The sequence below is a fragment of the Amblyraja radiata genome, chromosome 3 (assembly GCF_010909765.2).
Source record: "Amblyraja radiata isolate CabotCenter1 chromosome 3, sAmbRad1.1.pri, whole genome shotgun sequence".
NCBI classification, from domain to species: Eukaryota; Metazoa; Chordata; class Chondrichthyes; order Rajiformes; family Rajidae; genus Amblyraja; species Amblyraja radiata.
In genome coordinates, this window is record NC_045958.1 from 117424724 (window position 1) to 117449157 (window position 24434).

The following is a 24434-nucleotide window of genomic DNA, read 5'->3' on the forward strand; positions in this document are numbered from 1 at the left end:
TAAAGCACAATTCTGTGAACATAACAATAACTTTCAAGCAAAGACGTTTAGTAACAAAATAGCGTGTAGCTTGAAACAGGACTATTATTATTATTAATTTTTTTATTAGAAGCAATTGTATAAGAATAAAACAATTGGCATATAAAATTATACAGTTAATGTACAGCTTCAATTTTAACTTTTTAACTTGAAAATAAGGGAAAAGAAAAGAGAAAGAACACGAGAGAAAAAGGGAGAGGTGCAAAGATCGGACCCCTAGACTACCAAAGTCGTGTAGCCAAAGAGTGGATAAAGATGTCAAGAGAGGAGAGGGAAAAAAAGGAAGAAAAGAGTGGAGATATACCTGCCTCTCATCCCCCCCACCCACCTCACCCAACCCATAGTTGGATTTAAATCCAAAGTTGTGTGCGCCATACTATCCTTGTAAGAATTTGGTGAAGGGTGTCCACGTCTTGAAAAATTGATCTGTTTTTTCTGCCAAGACAAGTCTAATATTTTCCAAATGTAGTGTCTCGGACATGTTTGTAATCCACATCTTAACAGTAGGGACTGATGTGTGTTTCCAAAATTTAAGTATTAGTTTTTTCGCCGTTATCAGGCCATAATTAAGGAAACGTCTTTGAAATAATGTTAGAAACAGGACTATTAATTGAGCACAAAGATAGACATTAAAATTTGTGGATTTTTAGACGGGAAGATCAGTTTCATGAGTTATGAATTTAAAATGGAATTAAAGGATTACAGGCATTTCTTAAAAAAAGGAATGCCACTGAGCCAGAGATCACTGTATCTTTTAAAGAGCAATTGGATATCTGTTTGAAGTAGCAGAAAATACAGACTCCAGAGAGAAGGATAAGTGTGATGAATTTCAGCATGGTGCAGCAACATGTTAGAAACCTTGGAAGAATGAGGTGTTGGTTGTAAGAGATGGGGCTCCTTCCATTTAACAGTTCTACCTAGCAACCAACATCAGCCTTCTGCAGACTACAATAAGTCTACTAATTCGCATCCCAATTGTTTGGAAATCTTAATTCGATTTCTGCCTCACCGGGGCCCTATTTTCCAAATCTGCTTTAAAATAACCAGGTTGACTGAAATATTTATTATGTCATTAAGAAAAATGTAAAAGGAATTGTGTTGTGATATTTTAGGAATAACATCATATGGTCTTGAAATTCCAATAATCCAACACCAAAGAACCGAGGGTGCCAGATAATTTGCTTATTGTATCCACAACATTTGGAAAAATCATTTTGCAATTATGATTTGGTTAGTAACCCCCTTAAAATTCTGCACTACAATCTATTACGAGGAGAATCAGGCTTTCCCTATTTACTGGTTAATGAATCACCAGCAAAGTAAAACTTACAATTTAAAAAAATGCTTCCTTCTGAAGAGGTGGATTGGATAAACTTCAGATTTTTAGCTTATCCTTCAAGTAAGCCTTCAATTTCTATGTAAATCTAGCTAGAAATCGAAGTTCCAATTAAATTTAAAATTAAAATTAAGTTTAAAAATTCACATGCTGAATATTCACAAGGGTGCTGCGAAAAACAGCTGCTAAAAACTGGACTAGCCAAATAACAAAGGGCACCTCAATTGCATGGGACCTACAAAAGCATTTACTCCTCATTACATCTATTTCGGTCTATTTGGGTTAAGATCAAGTTTATTAATTTCAACAATCTTACTTTTTAAAGAAATATTTAAGGAAGCATAAAGAGTCAACAAATTATAGCAACTTACCAACTGTGGCTCTTATTAAGGGTGAAGAATCACCAATGTTTCTCAGGCACTCGATTTTAATGAAATCAGTGACCCCATTTGGAAAGTTATGTAAATGTGCTTTCACATTGTTCTTCAGTATTAAACCACTCAGGGATCGTGTGGGTTCATCTGCAATGGAACATATTGCATATGCATATGTATTAACATAAATCACCACTGGTACATTTAAACTGCACATTGTATTTTAAAATCACATCAAAACTAGAAATGACCAACTGAAAAATTATGCCATTCATACCATAACAAAAACACTAATTAATCCAGTGATCTCCTCCAACATAAAGCTGGTGTCAGGAACAAAACAGCAAATTGTCTACCAAAACTACACACCGACCCAGGATTTATCAATTGGGCTTTGTCTCAGGTGATTTAGACGACTTGAAAATGTTTGCAGTGATTCACAAACAGCAGCAAATAATCACAAATCTAGGCCAATTCATTATATTGTTTATTTGTGTGATTTAGACAATTAATAATCCAGCTTTAACTTCAGGACCTAGGTTCTATAATATCATAGCAAGGATGAGTATAGTTTCTTTTTACCGGTTTTATCAAGTTGAGTTTATTATCAATTTTGTACAGTGAGATAAGAGGTACAATGAAAATCCTGCTTGCAGCAGCATCACAGGCTCAAACAACATAAGAACATAAATTCTACAAGAGTGAAAAGGAAAAAGACTAAATAAATATTTTACTGCAGAAGTACACAATTTGTAAAGCGTCCATAGTTCAGTTTAGTTTATTGTCACGTTTACAGAGGTACAGTGAAAACCATAGTGGATAAGAAGTAGCTGTTCCTGAAACTTGTGGTTCTGATTTCTGCACCTCCTGCCCGACAGTAGCAGCAAGAAGCAGCCATGCCCAAATTGTGATGATCCTTGATGATAGATGCTGCTTTCTTGAGGCAGTACCTCATGCAGATGCTTTCAATAGTAGGGAAGTTGTGCCCTGATGGACTGGCAGCTCTTTGCTGCCTCATGCTTTCCTGTGCATCAGAACTGTCACACTAGGCCATAATGCAACCAGCCAGGATTCCTTCCACAATGCTTCAGTATTTGGCGACAAGCCAAATCCCTTCATGCTATAGAAAGTAGAGACGCTGGCATACCTTCCTCACGATTACATCAATGTGCTGCGACGAGGACGTGCCATCTGAGATGTTAACACCCAGAAATTTGAAGCTGCTCTCTCTCTCCACCGCTGACCCAGCAATGAATACAGGCACGCGGTCTCCTGGTCTCCTCTAACTGAAGTTAACAATTAGTCCCTTGGATTTGCTGACGTTGAGCGAGAGGTTGTTGCTGGGACACCAATCAACCAGGTGTTCAACCATCAACACCTCTAATACGGCCAACTACAGTGGTGTTGTCAGCAAATTTGTAGATGGCATTAGAACTATGCTGTGCCACACACAAAGAGATAAAGGGTGTAAACAGCAGCCATTATTTCTTATGCTTACATCGAACACAACGAGATTCCTTCAACTTCCACATATTCATCATCAATCACAAGGGCATTTTTCTTTCTCACACTTATTTATTTTTAATCTCAGACATAACTTCTCCCATCAATCCTTCCTCATTATAATAGTTCACTTTTGTCACCCCTCAATTCTTCTTCCAACGCAAATTTCCCATCATATGTAAAGGTCCCACTTCCCCTATCAATAACAGTTTCCCCAAATCTCATTTTCTAACAGATATCCTGCAAAATATAAAAAATGGTAACAACTGGGTCTGAAATTGGTTCAGAGATAGTAGGATGAGTGAAATAAACATATGTTTTACCGACTAAAATATGCTTTGGGTATTTAAGGTAGAAGTATTTTCTTCTCTCGTATAAGTGTTCTGTATTTCAGCACAACTTGTGAAAACTGGAAAGTACTTCATACGGTTAAAATTTGTAATTCAAAGGCATGAAATCAGATTACACAAAAGTGAATTGCATGTGTATTGGAGAGGATCTAATCTAGAGAGTATTGCTTTGTGGTGAGCTGGTTGGGAGAGAAGAGCAGTGGATTTATGGAGGTTTTCAATGAGCCAGCGCAGGGAGTGGCTGAATGACCTACCTTTATATTGCAACATTATACCAGAATAAATAATCACGAGATATGGCGAGAAAGCAGGAACGGGGTACTGATTGTGGATTATCATATTGAATGGTGGTGCTGGCTCGAAGGGCCGCATGGCCTACTCCTGCACCTATTATCTAATGCAAGAGCTTTAGACGAGACAGAATTTGTTAAATGAGTTCAGGAAAGTTTCCTCAGGCAATATGCAGAGAGCCGTACATGTAAGAGGGCAAAGATTGATCTAGTATTTGGAAATTGGGAGGGGCAAATGGATGAACAGAGCTGCCAAGTTTTGTCAGAGGATTTCAGTATTCTAGTACCTGAAAATCAGTATTTTTTTTTTTATGTGCAGTCATACTCATGTAAGAATACAAGAATGCGTAACTTTGCTACCAATTGATATGTCTTCTACACAGGTAGACAAAAGTGCTGGAGAAACTCAGCGGGTGCAGCAGCATCTATGGAGCGAAGGAAATAGGCAACGTTTCAGGCCAAAACCCTTCTTCAGACTGATGTAGGGTGGGGAGAAGAAAGGAAAAAGGAAGAGGAGCCTGAGGGCTGAGGGAGAGCTGAGAGGGGGAGGTGACAGCAAGGGCTACCGGAAATTGGAGAATTCAATGTTTATGCCGCTAGGGTGCAAGCGGAATATGAGGTGCTGCTCCTCCAATTTCCGGATGTGCTCACTCTGGCCATGGAGGAGGCCCAGGACAGAGAGGCACTCTGTCCGGCACTCAAATACACCTGGACCATTTCCGACACTTCCTTACCATTTCTTGACCTCACTATCTCCATCGCAGGTGATATAGACGTCTGACCGACATCCACTATAAACCCACTGACTCCCATGGCTATCTTGACTACCCTTCTTCCCACCCTGCTTCCTGTAAGAACTCCATCCCCTCCTCCCAATTCCTCCGTCTACGCCGCATCTGCTCCCAGGATGAGTTGTTTCACACCAGGGCATCGGAAATGTCTTCATTCTTCAGGGAACGGCGCTTCCCCTCCCCCACTATAGATGAGGCTCCCACCAGGGTCTCTTCCATACCCCGTAACACTGCTCTCTCCCCATCCCCCCACTCATAACAAGGGCAGATTCCCCCTAGTCCTAACCTTTCACCCCACTAGCCGTCACATACAACAAATAGTCCTCCGTCATTTTCGCCACCTCCAACGTGACCCCACCACTCGCCACATCTTCCCCCGTCTGCTTTCCGCAAAGACCGCTCCCTCCATAACTCCCTGGTCAATTCTTCCCTTCCCTCCAGCACCACCCCCTCCCCAGGCACTTTCCCTTGCAACCGCAAGAGATGCTGCACTTTTACCTCCCCCCTCGACTCCATTCAAGGACCCAAGCAGTCGTTCCAGGTGCGACAGAGGTTCACCTGCATCTCCTCCGACCTCATCTATTGCATCCGCTGCTCTAGATGTCAGCTGATCTACATCGGTGAGACCAAGCGTATGCTTGGCGATCGTTTCGCCGAACACCTCCACTCGGTCCGCATTAACCAACCTGATCTCCCGGTGGCTCAGCACTTCAACTCCCCCTCCCATTCTAAATCAGACATCAAGGTATGTCTTCTACGCACCTTACTTGACAGTGCATTCATTGCCATCTCTTTGTATACAGCTGTTTGAACGGCTGCTTCCTGCTTTTAGCACCAGATGATGATGTGGAAGCCATTTTGGAAGCCTCCCCCTCCCTCTCTCTCCTTACTCTCTCTCCCTCCTTCCATCCCTTTCTCCATCCCCCCCCCCCCTTTCCCCCACCCACCCCCTCTTCCTTCTTTTCTCCCTCTCTCTCTTATTTCCTTCCCCCTTCTCTCCCTCCCTCACCTCTCCACCCCTCCCTCTCTCCCCCTTGAGTCCACCCACCGTTCTGTAAAATCAGGGCCAATCCCAATGTAACTGCAATCCCACTAGGCTTATCCAGAATTCTACCACTGCCTGAAAAATAATCAAAGGCTCAACTACCACTGAGAAAGAGAATTCCAAAGACTCATTGTTATGCAAGAATTTTCCTGAACAGTCTGTGACCCATAGCGCTGTGGCCATAGTGCTATGTGTAAAGCCCATAACACTATATTTAAAGCCCATAGCGCTCCAGCTGGTGGCGCTATTTTCAGAACCCATAGCGCTGTAGCCGACAGCTCTTCGTTTAAATTCCCACGCGTTAACCTGACAACACTCTATTTAAACCTGGAGCGGGACAGGCAGCCTGGTGAGAAGGAATGGGTGACGTTTCTGGTCGAGACCCTTTTCAGACTGAACTGAACTCCGTACTTAAAATCCGTATTTAACACCACAAAACCGTACATCCGTATTCTAATCACATTTCCGTACAAAATACGGAAAATACGCACTCCTTGGCAGCTCTGGATGAAGCTTTAGTAAATTAGCCTTTTGGGACCAACGTTCACTGTTCTATTAGGCTTAAGATAGTTATGGATAGAGACATGGCTAGCCCATGTGTTAAAAATTTTAATTGGGGCACGGCCAACTTTGAAGTATTATAGACAAGAACGCGCTCAAGTTGAATGGCAGGTTATTTGAAGGAAAATAAAGGTCCAGAAAGTGGGATGTTTTTCAGTATGCTGACAAGAGTCCAGGACCTGCATGTTCCCGTTAGAGCAAAGGGCAAAAGCAGATGGGCAAAAGCAGATGGGCGTAAGGAAGCTTGGATAACGAGAGAAATTGAGGCTCTGGTCAAGAATAAGGAAGCATGGGGCAGGTATAGACAGCTGGGATCAAGTGTATCCCTGGAGTTGTGGAAACTGAGCAGCACGATAAAAAAGGAAATCAGGAGGGCAAAAGGGGGACAGGAGATAGCTGGAAGAGGTGCACAGAAGATTGTCAAGGATGTTGCCAGGACTCGAGGGCCTGAGCTATAAAGAGAGGTTGAACAGGCTAGGACTTTATTCCTTGGAGCACAGAAGGGGTGGTCTTATAGAGATGCATAAGATCACAGAGGAATAGACAGGGTAAATGCAATTTTTTTTTTAAACCCAGAGTAGGGGGATTAAAAAAGAATGAAGACATAGGTTTAAGGTGAGGGGGTGGGGGAAGATTTAATAGCAATCTGATGGGCAACTTGTTGACACAAAGGGTGATAGGTATATGGAATGAGCTGCCAGAGGAAGTTATTCCATGGAGCACAGAAACTTGGAGCACAGGTACAATCACAACATTTAAAACACATTTAGACAGGTACGTCGATAGGTTAGATTTAGTCATAGAGCCGTAGAGTGATACAGTGTGGAAACAGGCCCTGCGGCCCAACCTGACAACTTGTCCCAGCTATACTAGTCCCAAATGCCCACATTGGTCCTTATCCCTCCAAATCTGTCCTATCCACGTATCTGTCTGTTTCTTAAATGTTGGGATAGTCCCTGCCTCAACTACCTCTAACAGCTTGTTCCATACATCCATCACCCTTTGTGTGAAAAAGTTATCCTTCACAATCCTATTAAATAGTTTGCCTTTCACCTTAAACCTATGTCTTCTGGTCCTCGATTCACCTACTCGCAGCAAGAGACTGTGCTACCCAATTTAGAGGGATATCAGCCAAACGCAGGCAGATGGAACCAGTGCAGATGAGGCATGTTGGTCCGCATGGGCAAGTTAGGCTGAAGAGCCTGTTTTCACACTGTATGATCTATAACAATGAGATTCTTTCTTGTAGCAGCATAACAGGATTGTAAACACAACACACTGATAATATGCAAATTAAAATTCTAGAAATTAATAACCACTAAACTATTGCAAAAAAAAGTCCTGAGTGGAATCAAACAGAGTTCCTAGAAGTTCATAGTTGAGGTTAGTGTAGTGTAGTCTTCAAGAAACTAATTATTGTTGGGAAGAAGTTATTCGTGAACCTGGTGGTCAGTTTTTAAGACTCCTATACCTGCTTCCCGATAGGAGGAGTGAAATTAGAGTTTGGCCAGGGTGATGCGTCTTTAATGATGTCTTTTTGAGGGAGCCAGTACTTCTAAATTTACCATTCTCCACAATCGCCTTCATTCCTGGACATTCAAGTTTCTGAACCAGGCCGTGATGTAACTAGTCTCTCTACTGAACACTGCAGAAGTTCAAGAGAGTGTTCGTCGACACACCAAATCTTCTTCATCTTCTAAAGTGGAGGTGTTGATAGGCTTTCTTTGTGGTAGCATCAATATACCAGGCCCAAGACAGATCTTCAAATATGCACACCCTTGGATTTTCAATCGCGCTCCTGTACTCCGACATCATTACAACTATACCACTCGTCCAACAACAATTGGTATAGTTACAAAAATTTAAAGCCAACATGGAACAGTGTCTGGCTATCAATGGGTACAGAGGGACTGAGCACACAGCCATGAGATGCTCCTGTGCTGATGGTTATGTTGCCAATTTGTACTGATTGTGGTCTGCAGATGAGGAAGTCAAGGATCCAGTTTCATAGGGATGATGAGACGCAGTTCCCCAAGTTTGATAACAAGATTGGAGTTGATGGTGTCGAACATGAAAATGTGTAATTGAATGAAGATTGGTAAAGTGATAGATCTAGATCATTTACATGCAGCCCATAAGATCATGGGGAGGTCGATACAACAGCAGATGTTTTACCATAGCTTTTTACAAAAAAAGAGGTACCAGTGTCCATAGAAATGTTTAATGGTTTGATTACAAGTCTTTGATGTTTCCAATTATAATTGTGTTACCACAACTGGCTTGGATTAGCAGATTGTGTACTCAGCTAATTTGCAAGTGATGGGCAATTTTGTTTACATTGCAGCTTCATTCTCTGAAAATAGCCTTTCACAGATGGCTTTTAACACATCCAGAAAAAACATAATTTATTTTTATTGAACTTGCTATGCTGCTGCTGAGGTCACTGCTGAAGTATATGGCAGCTCTGAAGTGTAAACCTACAATTGCAGATATTTTGATAATAAAAGATAGGTTCCATCTTGCCAATGTTTTTTTGTTCGGGGCCGTTCCTGGTAGACTAATTTAGACCACTTAGAAAATTATGCCGGAGTACCCATTGAGCCAACAGGAATGCATGAAAGCCGTATTGATAAATAATCTTTAATAAAAAAAACACTAAAGATCTCAGAAACACAAAGATCTCCGAGATGTCTCCAATACCTTCATCTAGGTAGCTAGAATGCCACTTGCAGAGTTCCCTTCTCACGAGAGACTAAATCAGCTCCCCTCAACCAATACTCTCCTCTGCCAGGTGAAACTTGTCCTCTGTTTGGAGTCTGTAGACTGGGCAATGTTCAGGGACTCGGCAACGGACCTGAATTAATATGCCACAGTCGTTACTGACTTGATGAAGAAATGTGTGGAAGACTGCATCCCAACAAAAACCTTCCGAGTGTTTCCCAATCAGAAGCCTTGGATGAACTATGAGATCCGCACTCTTCTGAAGACCAGACTCCGGGCATTCATGCTTGAAGATACCGAGGACTACAAGAAGTCCAGATACGACCCGAGTAAGGCCATCAAAAAGGCCAAAAGGGACTTCTGCTCCAAGCTGGAGGATGAGACAGATGTTCGGCAGCTGTGGCGGGGCCTGAATGCAATCATCTCCTACAAGGCGAAATCAGGAGGCAGCTCACATGTCAGCGAAACATCAGTCCCTGACGAGCTCAACGCGTTTTACACACGCTTTGATGGGGAAAACACTGATGTGCCTCCACGAGCCCCCATTCGCCGTGATGGTATTTCGGTCACAGTCACAGAGCTCAACATCAGAAAATCCTTCAGAGGAGTGAACCCTCGGAAAGCGCCTGGACCTGATGGCATACCCGGCCGTGTTCTAAAAACCTTTGCGGACCAACTGGCTGGAGTTTTTACGGACATTTTCAACCTCTCACTTTTGTGGTCCGAGATTCCCACCTGCTTTAAAAGGGCATCAATAATACCAGTGCCCAAGAAGAGCAAGGTGACGTGCCTCAATAACTATCGACCAGTGGTACCAACGTCAGTGGTGATGAAGCACTTTGAGAGGTTGATCATGGCGCAAAGCAACTCATACCTCGACAAAAACCTGGACCCACTGCAGTTCGCTGACCAACACAACAGATCAATGGTGGATGCGATCTCACTGGCTCTCCACTCCACTCTGGACCACAAAAACTCATATGTCAGGCTGTTATTCGTTGATTACAGCTCGGCATTTAATACAATCATCCCCTCCAAGCTGGTTACCAAACTCTCAGAACTGGGTCTCTTCGCATCTCTCTGCAATTGTATCCACGACTTCCTCATTCACAGACCAATCTGTCCGTATTGGTGGAAATGTGTCAGCCTCGATAACAATCAGCACGGGAGCTCCTCAAGGCTGTGTACTCAGCCCCCTGCTGTACTCACTCTATACTCATGACTTTGTAGACGGTCACAGTGCGAACTCCATCATCAAGTTTGCTGACGACACCACTGTTATTGGATATATCACTGATGGAGATGAGTCAGAGTATAGAAATGAGATCAACCGTTTGATCAAATGGTGCCTGCACAATAACCTGGCTCTCAACACCAGCAAAACCAAGGAACTGATTGTGGACTTTGGAAGCGGTAGGATGGGGACCCACAGTCCCGTTTATATCAATGGGTCGATGGTGGAGTGGGTCAAGAGCTTCAAATTCCTGGGCGTGCACATCTCTGAAGATCTCTCCTGGTCCGAGACACTATTACAATTATAAAGAAAGCACATCAGCGCCTCTACTCCCTGAGAAGATTATGGAGTCGGTATGTCAAGGAGAACTCTCTTGAACTTCTACAGGTGCACAGTAGAGAGCATGCTAACCGGTTGCATCGTGGCTTGGTTCGGCAACTTGAGCGCCCAGGAGCGGAAAAGACTGCAAAAAGTTGTAAACACTGCCCAGTCCATCATCGGCTCTGACCTCCCTACCATTGAGCAGATTATTCGCAGTCGCTGCCTCAAAAAGCCTGAAAGCATCATCAAGGATCCACACCATCCTGGCCACACACTCATCTCCCCGCTGCCTTCAGGTGGAAGGTACAGGAGCCTGAAGACTGCAACGTCCAGGTTCAGGACAGGCTATTAAACTCAACTCAAACAAAACTCTGAACCTTAATAGCCCATTGCACTTTATCTGCATATATATATATCTATATATATATATATCTATATATATATATATATATATATACACACACACACACACACATATATACATATATATATATATATATACACACACATGCACATATCAGGCACGTGCCACGAGTAATTACTCAAGATAGGCAGTCAGTCAGCTTTAAAAAAAAATCTTAAACTGCACTTGCGCAGATTGTTCTCTCCTTAAAAAAAAATAAAAAAAAATAAGTAACAATTCAATTTGGCCAAGGTTTCTAAATCTCCTTCATTTTTTAATTACTGAATGGGTGGGGGATGGAGGATGAAGGCAGATGGAGAAATGGTGGGAAAAACTGGAGCATACCAAAACAAGTTGAATCAGTTGTCATCTTATTGAATGACAATACTAATTCAAGTGACCAATTGGAGGGGGAGTTATTTCACAGCATGGGGAGAGTCTGTGCCTGGGGTTAAAGTTGCGGGGAGCGCAGGATGTTGAGAGGGAGGGGGTCGGAGATCATATCAGTAACTCACTCACCACTGCCGCAGTGCTCCAGGCACGGACAGAACTGGCCGCCACTTCCAAGGAAGAAGCAGCTCGGGTAACTGCGAACGGCCGCTGGGACCCGACAGCAGAATCGGCTGCCACTCCAGCGCCTTCTGCCCGCCCGCTCACCTCTGGCAGTGCTCTCCGTCTGAACACCTCTCACCTGCCGCTCGCTGGCCTCACTCATGTCAGCCACTTCCCGCAAATCCTTAAATTCCGACAGCCAAGTAACCTCAATCGGTCCCTTGTGTGCGCTGTCGCAATTTAAGGATTTGCGGGAAGCGGCCGACATGCGGCAGGAGAGAGGTTTTCAGACGGAGAGCACTGCCAGAGGTGTGCAGGGGCCGGCAGAACACGCTGTCCGGTCCCGGCGGCCACTAGCAGCCACCCGAGCTAATTCACTACCCAGCCACAATGCGGTGGCTCCGTGCCCGAAACATCGCAAGCGGGTTACTGACCCCGATCCCCTCCTTCACAACGCTCCTGCCCTCCCCGCAACTTTACCCCAGGCCAGACTCCCCAAACACTGTGAAAGGAGCTCTCCCTCCACCCCGGGAAATACGGTATTTAAAAACATAAAGCACCAAGAAATGTACTTACCACGTTATTGGCACACGAACGCCATTCTTCTTTTTGTTTCCTAAGATACTCTTAAAATAATGACAATCCATATTTGAAAGACCCACCACGAAACTTGCGCTGTGCAAGTGCAGTAGGCTGCTGTGCATGTGCAATACTGCAAAGGCAGAATTTCAGCTGCCTTCAGCTCCCCTTGAAATTGACGGCTTGAAGCAGCGCTGACGGCACGCGGGCTGCACAGACCTTCACGTTTTGCAAGTGCTGCGGTTGAAAGGCACGGAGAATTATGCCTACCTAAGAGATCGATCTCTTAGATAGGCATAATTCTCCCATGCTTTATTATTTATATTTAATAATTACCATTTCATAAGTTTAGTCAAGGCAGGCAGTGCCACTACCCGCAAATCTCAGCCAAGTAACCTCAACTGGTCCCTTGAGCGCGCTGTCGGAATTTGCGGGAAGCGGCCGACATGAGTGAGGCCGGCAAGCGGCAGGAGAGAGATTTTCAGACGGAGAGCACTGCCAGAGGCGTGCAGGGTCCGTCACCTTTCCTCACTGATTCTAGTCTGTCAGAAAGTCAAGGATCCAGTGGCAGAGGAAGAACAGGTCCAGATAATTTTAAATGAGTTTGGAAGGGATTATTAGGTTGAGGACAGAACTATAGTCGATAAATAGTCCTAAGGACTCGTTGTTAGGTGTTCCAGAGATGGGCCAGGGAGATGGTATTGGCTATGGACCTACTGCAACGATAAACATATGGTAATAGATCACAGCTGACTGGGAGGCTAAGCCAGTTGCTTTCTGCAGATTCACTCTCAGGAAGGCCACAGCAAAGGCCTGGACAGCGCAGCCACAACTGACAGGGCGGGTGACATTCCCCTACCGACCTCCTGATCAATGAGAATGCATTGCCCCCAATAGGGAGGGATCCATTGTTGCCAGTGATGCTGCCTATCATTGCTTCATAGCCCATTATAGCAAGAACAAGGGGCTGACTGTTAACTTTGGAAAGAGAAAGCTGAAGGACAATACAGCTGTCTTCCTCAGCGAAACGATGGTGAAGAAAGTCAACAGCTTCAAGTTTCTGGTGTACACATGCCCGATGACCTGTCCTGGGCCTAGCACAAGGAAAGCTCAGCAACACCACAATTTTCTTTGAGGTTTGAGATTCAGCATGTTGCCAAATGCTCTATTGAATTTCGGCAGGTGTATGATGGAGAACATATTGACTTTCATCACAGCCTGGTTCGTTAATTCAAACACACAAGACAAGAGAGACCACACTGACTGGTCCATCACAGGGCTGACCTCCCCACCAATCGAAGGTGTTTACAGGAAGCACTGCCTCATGAATGCAGCTAATATTAAAGACCCACACTAAGCTGGCTAGGCTACAAGAATGAGTAGGTTAACCTATGATGAGCATTTGTCAGCACTGGGCCTGCACTCTCCAGTTTAGAAGAATGAGGGGGTACCTCATTGAAACATACAAAAAGTGAAAGGCTTGGATAGAGTGGATGTGGAGAGGATGTTTCCACTAGGACAGTCTCGGACTAGAGGTCATAGCCTCAGAATTAATCAACATTCCTTTAGGAAGGAGACAAGGATATATATCCTATCGAAAAGACAGACAGGTGGGCAGATGGGGTAGCTCTGTTGGTAAGAAATGAAATTCAGTCACTTGCAAGGGGTGACATAGAATCAGGAGATGTAGAGTCAGTATGGATAGAACTGAGGAATTATAAGGGTAAAAAGACCCAAATGGAAGTTATCTACAGGTCCCCAAACAGTAGCCTGGATGTAGGGTGCAAGTTGAATCAATAGTTAAAATTGGCATGTCACAAAGGGAATGCTACGGTGGTTATGGGAGATTTCAACATGCAGGTAGACTGGGAAAATCAGGTTGGTACTGGACCCCCAAGAAAGGGAGCTTGTGGAGTGCCTCCGAGAGTGATTCTTAGAGCAGCTTGTACTGGAGCTTACAAGGGAACAGGCATTTCTGGATTTAGTGTTGTGTAACAAACCGGATTTGATAAGGGAACTCGAGGTAAAGGAGCCATTAGGAGGTAGTGACCATAATATGATAAGTTTCAATCTACAATTAGAGAGGGAGAAGGGAAAATCGGAAATGTCAGTATTACAGTTGAGCAAAGGGGACTATGGAGCCAAAAGGGAGGAGCTGGCCAAAATTGACTGGAAAGACACCCTAGCAGGGATGACAGTGGAACAATAATGGCTGGTATTTCTGCATACAGAAGGTGCAGGATCAGTTCAGTCCAAAGAGGAAGAAAGATTTTAGTAAGAGGCCACCGTGGCTGACAAGGGAAGTCGAGGACAGTATAAAAATAAAAGAGAAGTATAACATAGCAAAGATGAGCGGGATGCCAGAGGATTGGGAAACTTTTAAAGAACAACAGAAGATAACTACAAACGCAATACGGGGAGAAAAGATGAGGTACGAAGGTAAGCTAGCCAAGAATACAAAGGAGGATAGTAAAAACTTCTGTAGGTATGTGAAGAGGAAAATATTAGTTAAGACCAAAGTTCGATCCTTAAAGACAGAAACAGGTGAATTTATTAGGGGGAACAAGGAAATGGCAGACGAGTTGAACAGGTACTTTTGACCTGTCTTCACGAAGGAAGACACAGTCTCCCAGATGTACTAGTGGCCAGAGGATCTGGGGTGATAGAGGAACTGAAGGAAATTCACATTAGGCAGGAAATGGTGTTGGGTAGACTGATGGGACTGAAGGCTGGTAAATCCCCAGGGCCTGATGGTCTGCATCCCAGGGTACTTAAGGAAGTGGCTCTAGAAATTGTGGACACGTTGGTGATCATTTTCCAATGTTCTATAGATTCAGGATCAGTTCAGGATTGGAAGGTAGCTAATTTTATCCCACTTTTTAAGGAAGGAGGGAGAGAGAAAACAGGGAATTATAGACCAGTTAGCCCTGCATCGGTGGTGGGATCAATTATAAAAGATGAAATAGCGGCACATTTGGATAGCATTAACAGGATCGGTAGTCAGCATGGATTTGCGATGGGGAAGTCATGCTTGACTAATCTTCTGGAATTTTCCTTCATTTTCCTAGTTACATCCTGAAGATGTAACTAGGAAAATGAACAAGGGAGAGCCAGTGGATGTAGTGTACCTGGACTTTCAGAAAGCCTTTGATAAGATCCCACATAAGAGATTAGTGGGCAAAATTAGAGCACATGGTATTGGGAGTAGGTTACTGACGTGGATAGAGAATTGGTTGGCAGAGTAGGGATTAACAGGTCCCTTTCAGAATGGCAGGCAGTGACTAGTGGGGTACCACAAGGCTTGGTGTTGGGACCGCAGCTATTTACAATACATTAATGATTTAGGTGAAGGGATTATAAGTAACATTAGCAAATTTGAAGACAACACAAAGCTGGGCGACAGTGTGAACTGTGAGGATGCTATGAGGATGCAGGGTGACTTGGACAGGTTGGGTGAGTGGGCAGATGCAGTTTAAAGGGGATAAATGTGAGGTTATCCACTTTGGTGGCAAGAACACCATTCAGATTATTATCTGAATGGTGTCAAGTTAGGAAAACGGGAAGTACAACGAGATCTGGGTGTCCTTGTTCATCAGTCACTGAAAGTAAGCATGCAGGTACAGCAGGCAGTGAAGAAAGCTAATGGCATGTTGGCCTTCATAACAAGAAGAGATAAGTAAAGGAGCAAACAGGCCCTTCTGCAGTTGTACAGGTCCCTAGTGAGACCACACCTGAAGTATTGTGTGCAGTTTTGGTCTCCAAATTTGAGGAAGGACATTCTTGCTATTGAGGGAGTGCAGCATAGGTTCACGAGGTTAATTCCCGGGATAGCGGGACTGTCATATGTTGAAAGAATGGAATTTAGAAGGATGAGAGGTAATCTTATTGAAACATATAAGATCATTAAGGGATTGGACACGCTAGAGGCAGGAAACAGGTTCCCGATGTTGGGGGAGTCCAGAACCAGGGACTGTTTAAGAATAACAGTTTACAAATAAGGGGTAGGCCATATAGAACAGGGATAAGGAAATACGTTTTCACCCAGAGAGTTGTGAATCTGGAATTCTCTGCCTCAGAAGGCAGTGGAGGCCAATTCTCTGGATGCTTTCAAGAGAGAGTTAGATAAAGCTCTTAAAGATAGCGGAGTCAAGGGATATGGAGAAAAGGCAGGAATGGGGCACTGATTGTGGACGATCAGCCATGATCCCAGTGAATGGCGGGGCTGGCTCGAAGGGCCAAAAGGCCTACTCCTGCACCTATTGTCCATTGTCTAAGGAGACATTTCTATAGTCAGAGGGTGCTGAATCTGAACCATCAGGTTCTTGAATTATCCTGCATAACTCTAACCACAACCAAAGAATTTGGTATTACATTTTAAGAAAGGTAGCTTCAGTAATATTAACCATGAAACCATCACGTTGTCATAATATCTATCTGATTCATGGTATTGATTCTTGGGAGAGAAATTACTGTTTTTGTTTGGTAGACAAAAATGCTGGAGAAACTCAGTGAGTGAGACAGCATCTATGGAGCGAAGGAAATAGGCAACGTTTCGGGTCGAAACCCTTCTTCAGACTGATGTGAGGGTGGGGGGGGAGGCGGGAAGAAGAAAGGAAGAGGTGGAGCCAGTGGGCTGAGGGAGAGCTGAGAAGGGGAGGAGAACGTAGGGATTACCTGAAGTCAATGTTCATACCGCTGGTGTGCAAACTGCCCAAGCGAAATATGAGGGGCTGCTCCTACAATTTACGGTGGTCCTCACTCTGGCCATGGAGGAGGCCCAGGACAGAAAAGTCGGATTCGGAATGGGAGGGGGAGTTGAAGTGCTAAGCCACCGGGAGATCAGGTTGGTTATTGCGAACCGAGCGGAGGTGTTCGGCGAAGCGATCGCCAAGCCTCCGCTTGGTCTCACCGATGTAGAGCAGCTGACATCTAGAGCAGCGGATGCAATAGATGAGGTTGGAGGAAGTGCAGGTGAACCTCTGCTGCACCTGGCAAGACTGCTTGGGTCCTTGAATGGAGTCAAGGGGGGGGGAGGTAAATCGACAAGTGTAGCATTTCCTGCGGTTGCAAGGGAAGGTGCCCGGAGAGGGGGTGGGATGGGACAAATTGACCAGGGAGTTAAGGAGGGAGCGGTCTCTGCGGAAAGCAGACGGGAGATGATGGGAAGATGTGGCAAGTGGTGGGATCACGCTGGAGGTGGCGAAAATGTCGGAGGATTATTTGTTGTATGTGACGGCTGGTAGGGTGGAAGGTGAGGACAAGGGGGACTCTGCCCTTGTTGCGAATGGGGGGGATGGGGAGAGAGCATGTTACGGGGTATGGAAGAGACCCTGGTGAGAGCCTCATCTATAGTAGAAGAGGGGAATCCCCATTCCCTGAAGAATGGGGACATCTCCGATGCCCTGGTGTGGAACACCTCATCCTGGTTGCAGATGCGGCATAGACGGAGGAATTGGGAGTAGGGGTGGAGTCCTTACAGGAAGCAGGGTGGGAAGAAATGTAGTCCAGATAGCCATGGGAGTCAGTGGGGCTATAGTGGAGCTCGGTCAGTAGTCTATCACCTGCGATGGAGATAGTGAGGTCAAGAAATGGTAGGGAAATGTCGGAAATGATCCAGGTGTATTTGAGTGCCTGATGGAAGTTAGTAGTGAAATGGATGAAGTCAGTGAATTGCGTGTGGGTGGAGAAGGGAGCACCAATGCAGTCGTCGATGTAGCGGAGGTAGAGTTTGGGGATAGGGCCCATGCGCTTGCCCATAGCTATGCCTTGTATTTGGAGGAAATGGGAGGAGTCAAACGAAAAGTTATTAAGGGTAAGGACCAGCTCCGCTAGGCGGAGGAGAGTATCAGTAGATGGGGATTGGTTGGTTCTACTGGTTGGTTTTTGTTAGTGTGTCTCATCATTTGTTGGCAAATTCTTAATTATCCTTTGAAATAGCCTAACAAGCCATCAAGCTGCATCAAAAACCACTACGACACAGCAAGGAAAACACAGATGGACCACCCTCCTTCAAACTAAATACCAAAATTAAACATAAAAACATAGAAAATAGGTGCAGGAGGAGGCCATTCGGCCCTTCGAGCCAGCACCGCCATTCATTGTGATCATGGCTGATCGTCCCCTATCAATAACCTGTGCCTGCCTTCTCCCCATATCCCTTGATTCCACTAGCCCCTAGAGCTCTATCTAACTCTCTCTTAAATCCATCCAGTGACTTGACCTCCACTGCCCTCTGTGCATGGAAAACTGGAGAGTATTGTAGAACAGAGACATCTAATTGTACAGAAAAAAAGTTCCCTAAAAGTGGCAACACGGGTAAATAGTGCGGTGAAAGCTGCAAGTAACATGCTTGCCTTCAATCAGGACAACAGGTAGCGAAGTCATGTTACAGCCGTACAAGTAGTTGGTGAGACCACACTTGGAGTGTAGTGTGCAGTTCTGGTCACGCAGCTGCAGGCAAGATATCATTACGTTGGAAAGGGTGCAGAAAAGATTCACGAGGATGTTACCAGTGCTGGAGGCCTTGAGTTACAAGAAGAGGTTGGGAAGGCTGGGCCTTTTTTCTCCTGGAGAGTACAAGGCTGAGTGGTGAATTAATGGAATTATTCAATATCAAGAGTAGAACAGATAAAAGCGGATGTCTTTTTCACAGGGGACGGGAGTATAAAACTAAGACGCAGAGTTCAGGTGAGAGGGGAAAGATTTAAAAAGGGACCAGAGGGGCAACTAATTCCACATATAGGGTGGTGGGTATACAAAATGACTTGCCAGAGAAAGTACGATAAGTCATTTAAAAAACATTTGGACGGGTTCACGAATAGAGAGGGTTTAGAGGGATACAGGCAAATTAGGACGAGCTCAAACATCTTGGTTGGCATTGGTTAGTTGGGCCAAAGGCCCTGTTTCCATGCTGCACAACCATGACATTTGAAATGTTCTAGTTCATTTTATTGTACAACATACATATTAAGAAATGCTCCTTTTATAAAAGTTATTGAACTATATGTAATACAACTCCTCTATAGTTTAATTGCTGAAGTACTATTGTTCATAGCCAGGGTCATAAGCACAGAAATGTGCCCTTTGGCCCAGCATGTCCATGCTGACCTAGATTTCCATCTACACTAATCCCATTGCCCACATTTGGACTATATCCTTCTATGCCGTACTTATTTAGGTGTCTGTCTAAATGCCACTTAAATGTGGTAATTGTATCCGATTCTACACATTCTCTGGCAGATTAGTAACAAATTATAGGAAGAAAAAGCTATTAACCTGCATCACTGTCTTTCACTGATGTATCTAAACTCGGTAGTATTTAAGGGAATTTTTTCTAAGGAATTTGTGGCTCTATTCTTCCAAGTTTAAAGTTCACTATTTCATATTTATATTGCAATTAATTTGTCAATTACACATTCATGCTGCAAGTTTTCAGATCCTATTTGAATTTTTCTCAGTCATTTGTATAAATCCTAAATGTAACGTCACAATACATTAATAATCCACTATCCAATTGTTCAAAAATCCTGTTCAGGCTCTGGCACCTCGGAACCACTTTTCTTGTTCCCTTGACACTACGTGGCCCCAGTTTCCATGGTCTCAGGGCTCCTTTTAAACTCACCAGGGCCTCACTTTCAACACTTTTAAAATGTTCTTAAAATGTGAAGTAAATGTGCTGAAATATTCATCGGAATAGCATCCAATAGCATGCAGAATCCAAATGCAAAGGACACAAGTGCTGGAGTAATTCAGTAATACACAGGACAAAAAGTGCTGGAGTAATTCAGCGGGTCAGGCAGCATCTCTGGATAACATGAATAGGAGACTAATCAGGTTGGGACCCTTCCTCAGAATGATTGGTTTTGGGGGGGGGGGGGGGTAAGAAAGCCTGGAGATAGGCAGGTCGAAGTATGGCAGGTAATAGGCGAGCACAGGTGAGGTTTTTTTTTTGACAGGCAGATGGTTGGAACAACGGCCAAAACAGAAGGTGTGAGAAAAGTAATTGAAGAGTTGTGAATTATGATGTCTGAGGAAGGACCATGGGTTGGGCTGGGGGGGAATGATTAAGGGAGAAATAGTTGTGAATCAAGGTGGGACACAGGGGAGGGAGAGACGAAAGGCAGAGGGAAGGGGGGTTATCAAAAATTGGAGAATTTAATGCTCACACCATTGGGTTGTAAGTCTCGAGTTTGTTGGATTAAGTTCTATTATATAATGAAAATATACTTGTAAATATACTCCATTTTCTGTTTTTAATCAATTTAATAATTATTTTGATACTCCATTTTCTGTTTTCAGTCACATGGATACTATTCTGTTTCTAATCAGACATTTTAAACATTGAAGATAGACACAAATGGAGTAACACAGTGAGACAGGCAGCATCTCTGGAGAGAAGGAAGGGGTGACGTATCGGGTCTAGGCCCATCGTCAGACTGAAAGTCATAGGACGGATGAAGAGAGAGGGCATGCAGAGATTACTTGAAGTTAGGGAAATCAACATTCATAGGACAGAAAAGTCAGTGTGGGAATGGGAAGAGGAAATAAAGTGTTTAGCAACCGGGAGATTAGGTAAGTCCAGGCGGAATGAGCAAAGCTGTTCAGCGAAACGATGCAAAACAGATTCCCACACTGACCTTTCTGTCCTCGGCCTTCTCCATTGTCAGAGTGAGGCTAAACGCAAATTGGTGGAACAGCATCTCATATTTCACTTGGGCAGCTTACAACCCAGGGGTATGAATATTGATTTCCTGAACTTCAAGTAACCCCTGCATTCCCTCACTCTCCATCCCTTCCCCACCCAAGTCACACCAGCTTTTCGTTCTCAGTTAGCAAACAGCTAACAATGCCCTGTATCCATTATCATCGTCACTTTTTTTTTTTGCATATCTTTCATTCATTTGTTCTATATCTCAACATCATCATCTATATCTCTGGTTTCCCTGTCCTGCGATTTTCAGCCTGAAGAAGGGTCTCAACCCAAAACGTCACCCATTCCTTCTCTCCAGAGATGCTGCCTGTCTCGCTGAGTTACTCCAGCATTTTGTGTCCACCTTTGGTGACAGGAATCTGCCGTTCCTTCCTGCACATTTTAAAAATCAAAACAAATGTTGTCTATATTTGTATTGTCCCCACTAATTCAAATAATTCAGTAAGGTTATCAGTAAGACAAGATGGACATTCCCTTTTTGAAAACAAAAAGCTATTCAGACAGCATCTGTGGAAAGAGAAACAGTTAATTTGTCAGGCCAAAGATTTATCAGACTAGAGAAAGGTGGGAAGCCTTAGTGGTAGAGAAACCAGAAGATAAGTTGAAATGAGGCTTCATTTAAGATTTCCAGTGTTATATATTTTTTTTTAAATATTGGAAGATATTATAAACATTCAGCAGATTGGGCAGAATATGTGGAAGCCACACTGCTGTGTTTTGGTTACCCATCAGCTTTAAGTTTCAGTGGCAAAAGTAGACAAAATCTCTACGTAGCATTTGTCACTGCAGCTTTCACTGCACAACCAATTTTCATTTATATGGTATATTGAGTATTGTACATGTCCAACTTACCAAGTAGCTATCTTCTGCAATGTTCAAACAAATAATGAATGTTGGAAATCCAAAATAAAAAATGAAAATGCTGGAATCTCTTTACAATAAGCAGTAATTATGGAATGGCAAACAACGTTGATCTTCCAGGCATTTTTACCTTTCTACAGTAATTAAAGTAAAAATCACAAGAGGCTTTAGAGAAGTATAGTAAAAAATATTACTAATCCATCCAGGGAGATTTGGACAGTTAAACAAAAGACTGGCCAAAAGTGGGGGTTTTAGGTAATGCTTTAATGGAGGAAGGAGAATGAACAGTTAGGATTAGGTTTACAATGATCACGTGTACCAAGGTACAGTGAAGAGCTTTGTTTTGCATGCTATTTATTCAGTTAATATTAGTCATCAATGCAACGTCAAACTCAAGTACAATACGTTGAGAAAAGTGGAAGGTACAGAGTGCAGAATATACTCTTAATCAATTCCATCGGCTCCACAGATGCTGATTGGAGAATGTACTGCACTGTGCTTCCTGAACTTAATAACTAGCTCCTTTGTCTTGCTGACATTGACGGCGAGGTTGTTGTCCTGACACTGATGTTAATAAGTTCTTGATCCCTTTCCTGTACTCCATCGCGTCTTTGTTCATGAGAATCATAGACCTTGAGATTTTAGCAGCCGAAGGTACATTGGGCAATGGATGCTTTAAAAAAAAGGACTACGAGGAAGAGAGATTCAAATGTTGGGTCAGCAAGCACAAGCACTTAATTTAAAACAAAAACTGCTGGAGGAACTCAGCAGGCCAGGCAACATCCACGGAGGGAAAGAGTCAGACAATGTTTTGACTTGGTACCTTTCAAGTCCAATAACGAGACAGAGTGCAGGAAGGAGATAAAGAACTTAGCAACATGGTGTCAGGACAATAACCTCTCCCTCAATGTCAGCACGGCAAAGGAGCTAGTTATTGACTTCAGGAAGCATGGTAGAATATAGGCCCTAATGGAAATGGTTGGGAACTTCAGGTTCCTTGGCATTAATATTACCAATGATGTCGTAGACCAACCACATTGAAGTGACAGCCGAGAGGCACACCAACGCATTTAATTCCTGAGGAAATTCAGCACGTCTCCAATGGCCCTTACAAACTTCCACAGATGCACCATAGAAACCATTCTGTTGGATTGCATCATGGCTTGGTTTGGGAATAGATCTGTGCAACACCGCAAGAAATTGCAGAGCTGTAGATGCAGCCCAGTTCATTATTAAAACCACACTCCTCACCGTTGACTCCATTTGAACTTCACACTACCTCAGAAAAGCAACCAACATAATCTTATCCATCCGCATTTCCCTTGGCAGAAGGTGTAGAAACTTGACAGTATGCACCACCAGACTCAGGAACAACTTCTTCTCATCAGTTTGAATGAACGACACAGTATGGAAACAGGCCCATAAGCCCACGCCGACTATCGATTACTGGTTCACATTAGTTGTATGTTACCCCACTTTCTCATCCACTCCCTACACATTAGGGGCAACCTAGAGGCCAAATAATTTACCCACACATCTTTGGGATGTGGGAGGAAAACAGAGAAAACCCATGAGGTCACATGGAGAATGTGGATAATCCACACAGACAGCACCAGAGGTCAAAATCGAATCTGGGTCTGTGACACTGCGAGGCAGCAGATCTGCCAGTTACACCACCCATCAGACGCCCATATCCCTACATTAGTTTATTTTCAAACACCCTGGTGACTGCCTGTCTGAATTCAACCAGGAGGCTGAGGGTATACATTGGTAAAGGGTTTTATCCAGGAGGAACTAGGTTTAGGAAAAGGGAATAATTTTATGGAGACCATTGGAAGGAAGTCATCAAAGATAGTCTATGATTCATTTAAGAGATGGCCAAGAATGGGGATTTACACGGAATTTCAGGTTGGGAATCTAATGAACTTTGGAAAAAGTAAAGATGATTAAAATTGTCAACATCAGAAAACGAGAAGTTGCTTGCTGTAGCTATTGGGGCAGGAAAGCAATGAAGTTATCTTGTCAAGTTTTTTTTAAGCTTGAGTGGGCCAGAATGGCCTTTTTCCCCCAAAAGTTAAGAGGAACGGAACGAGTTTAAAAAACATTTCACACCCAAGCATATTTTGGTATTAAGAGTCTTAAAAGTATATCAATAATCTAAATGCAGTAACTGGTGGCACATACACAAAACTGGGAAGGCTAGGTATCATCACCTGTAGTCCAGATTATCATCACAGCCATTGGAAAATTGAATATTTATCCAAGAGGATGTCAACCCTAAAAGGTAGTGGGAGGTTATACTGGACTGGAAATATTTCCCAAAAAGGATGAAATAAAGCAAGGTATCACACAGAAACCTTGAGGATTGCATAAAATGAAAGGAGACAAAAATAACAAAGTGGTAGGTCAAAAATAAGAACCAAAATGTAAGTAAGGTTGCATACAAAAGAAGAGTTACACAGGCGTAGTTATGTAGAAAATGCAAAACGCAAAATGCCTGCTTCCAAGCTGCTTCTCTTAAATTTCAACCAAGAATTCTGGTGACTAAAATTAGAGCACATGGTATTGGGGGTAGGGTGTTGATGTGAATAGAAAATTGGTTGGCAGACCGGAAGCAAAGAGTAGGAGTGAACGGGTCCTTTTCAGAATGGCAGGCAGTGGCGAGTGGAGTGCCGCAAGGCAGTGTTGGGGCCGCAACTGTTTACCATATATATTAATGATTTCGAAGAGGGAATTAGGAGCAAGATTAGCAAGTTTGCGGATG

At 43.6% G+C, this 24434-nt stretch overlaps 1 protein-coding gene across 4 annotated transcripts in view; it reads right to left on the minus strand.

Annotated features, from left to right (window-relative positions):
• The window catches only part of tnpo1 (transportin 1), an 82517-nt gene that overhangs the window by 55071 nt on the left and 3012 nt on the right, over positions 1 to 24434 (minus strand). For all 4 annotated transcript variants that reach the window (XR_004411502.1, XM_033018691.1, XM_033018690.1 and 1 more), the window contains exon 4: positions 1747 to 1896. Coding sequence is in view for 3 of the 4 variants with exons in the window: in XM_033018691.1 (XP_032874582.1) it covers positions 1747 to 1896 (150 nt within the window). In the remaining variant the exon portion in view is untranslated. The remainder of the gene's footprint in view (positions 1 to 1746; positions 1897 to 24434) is intronic.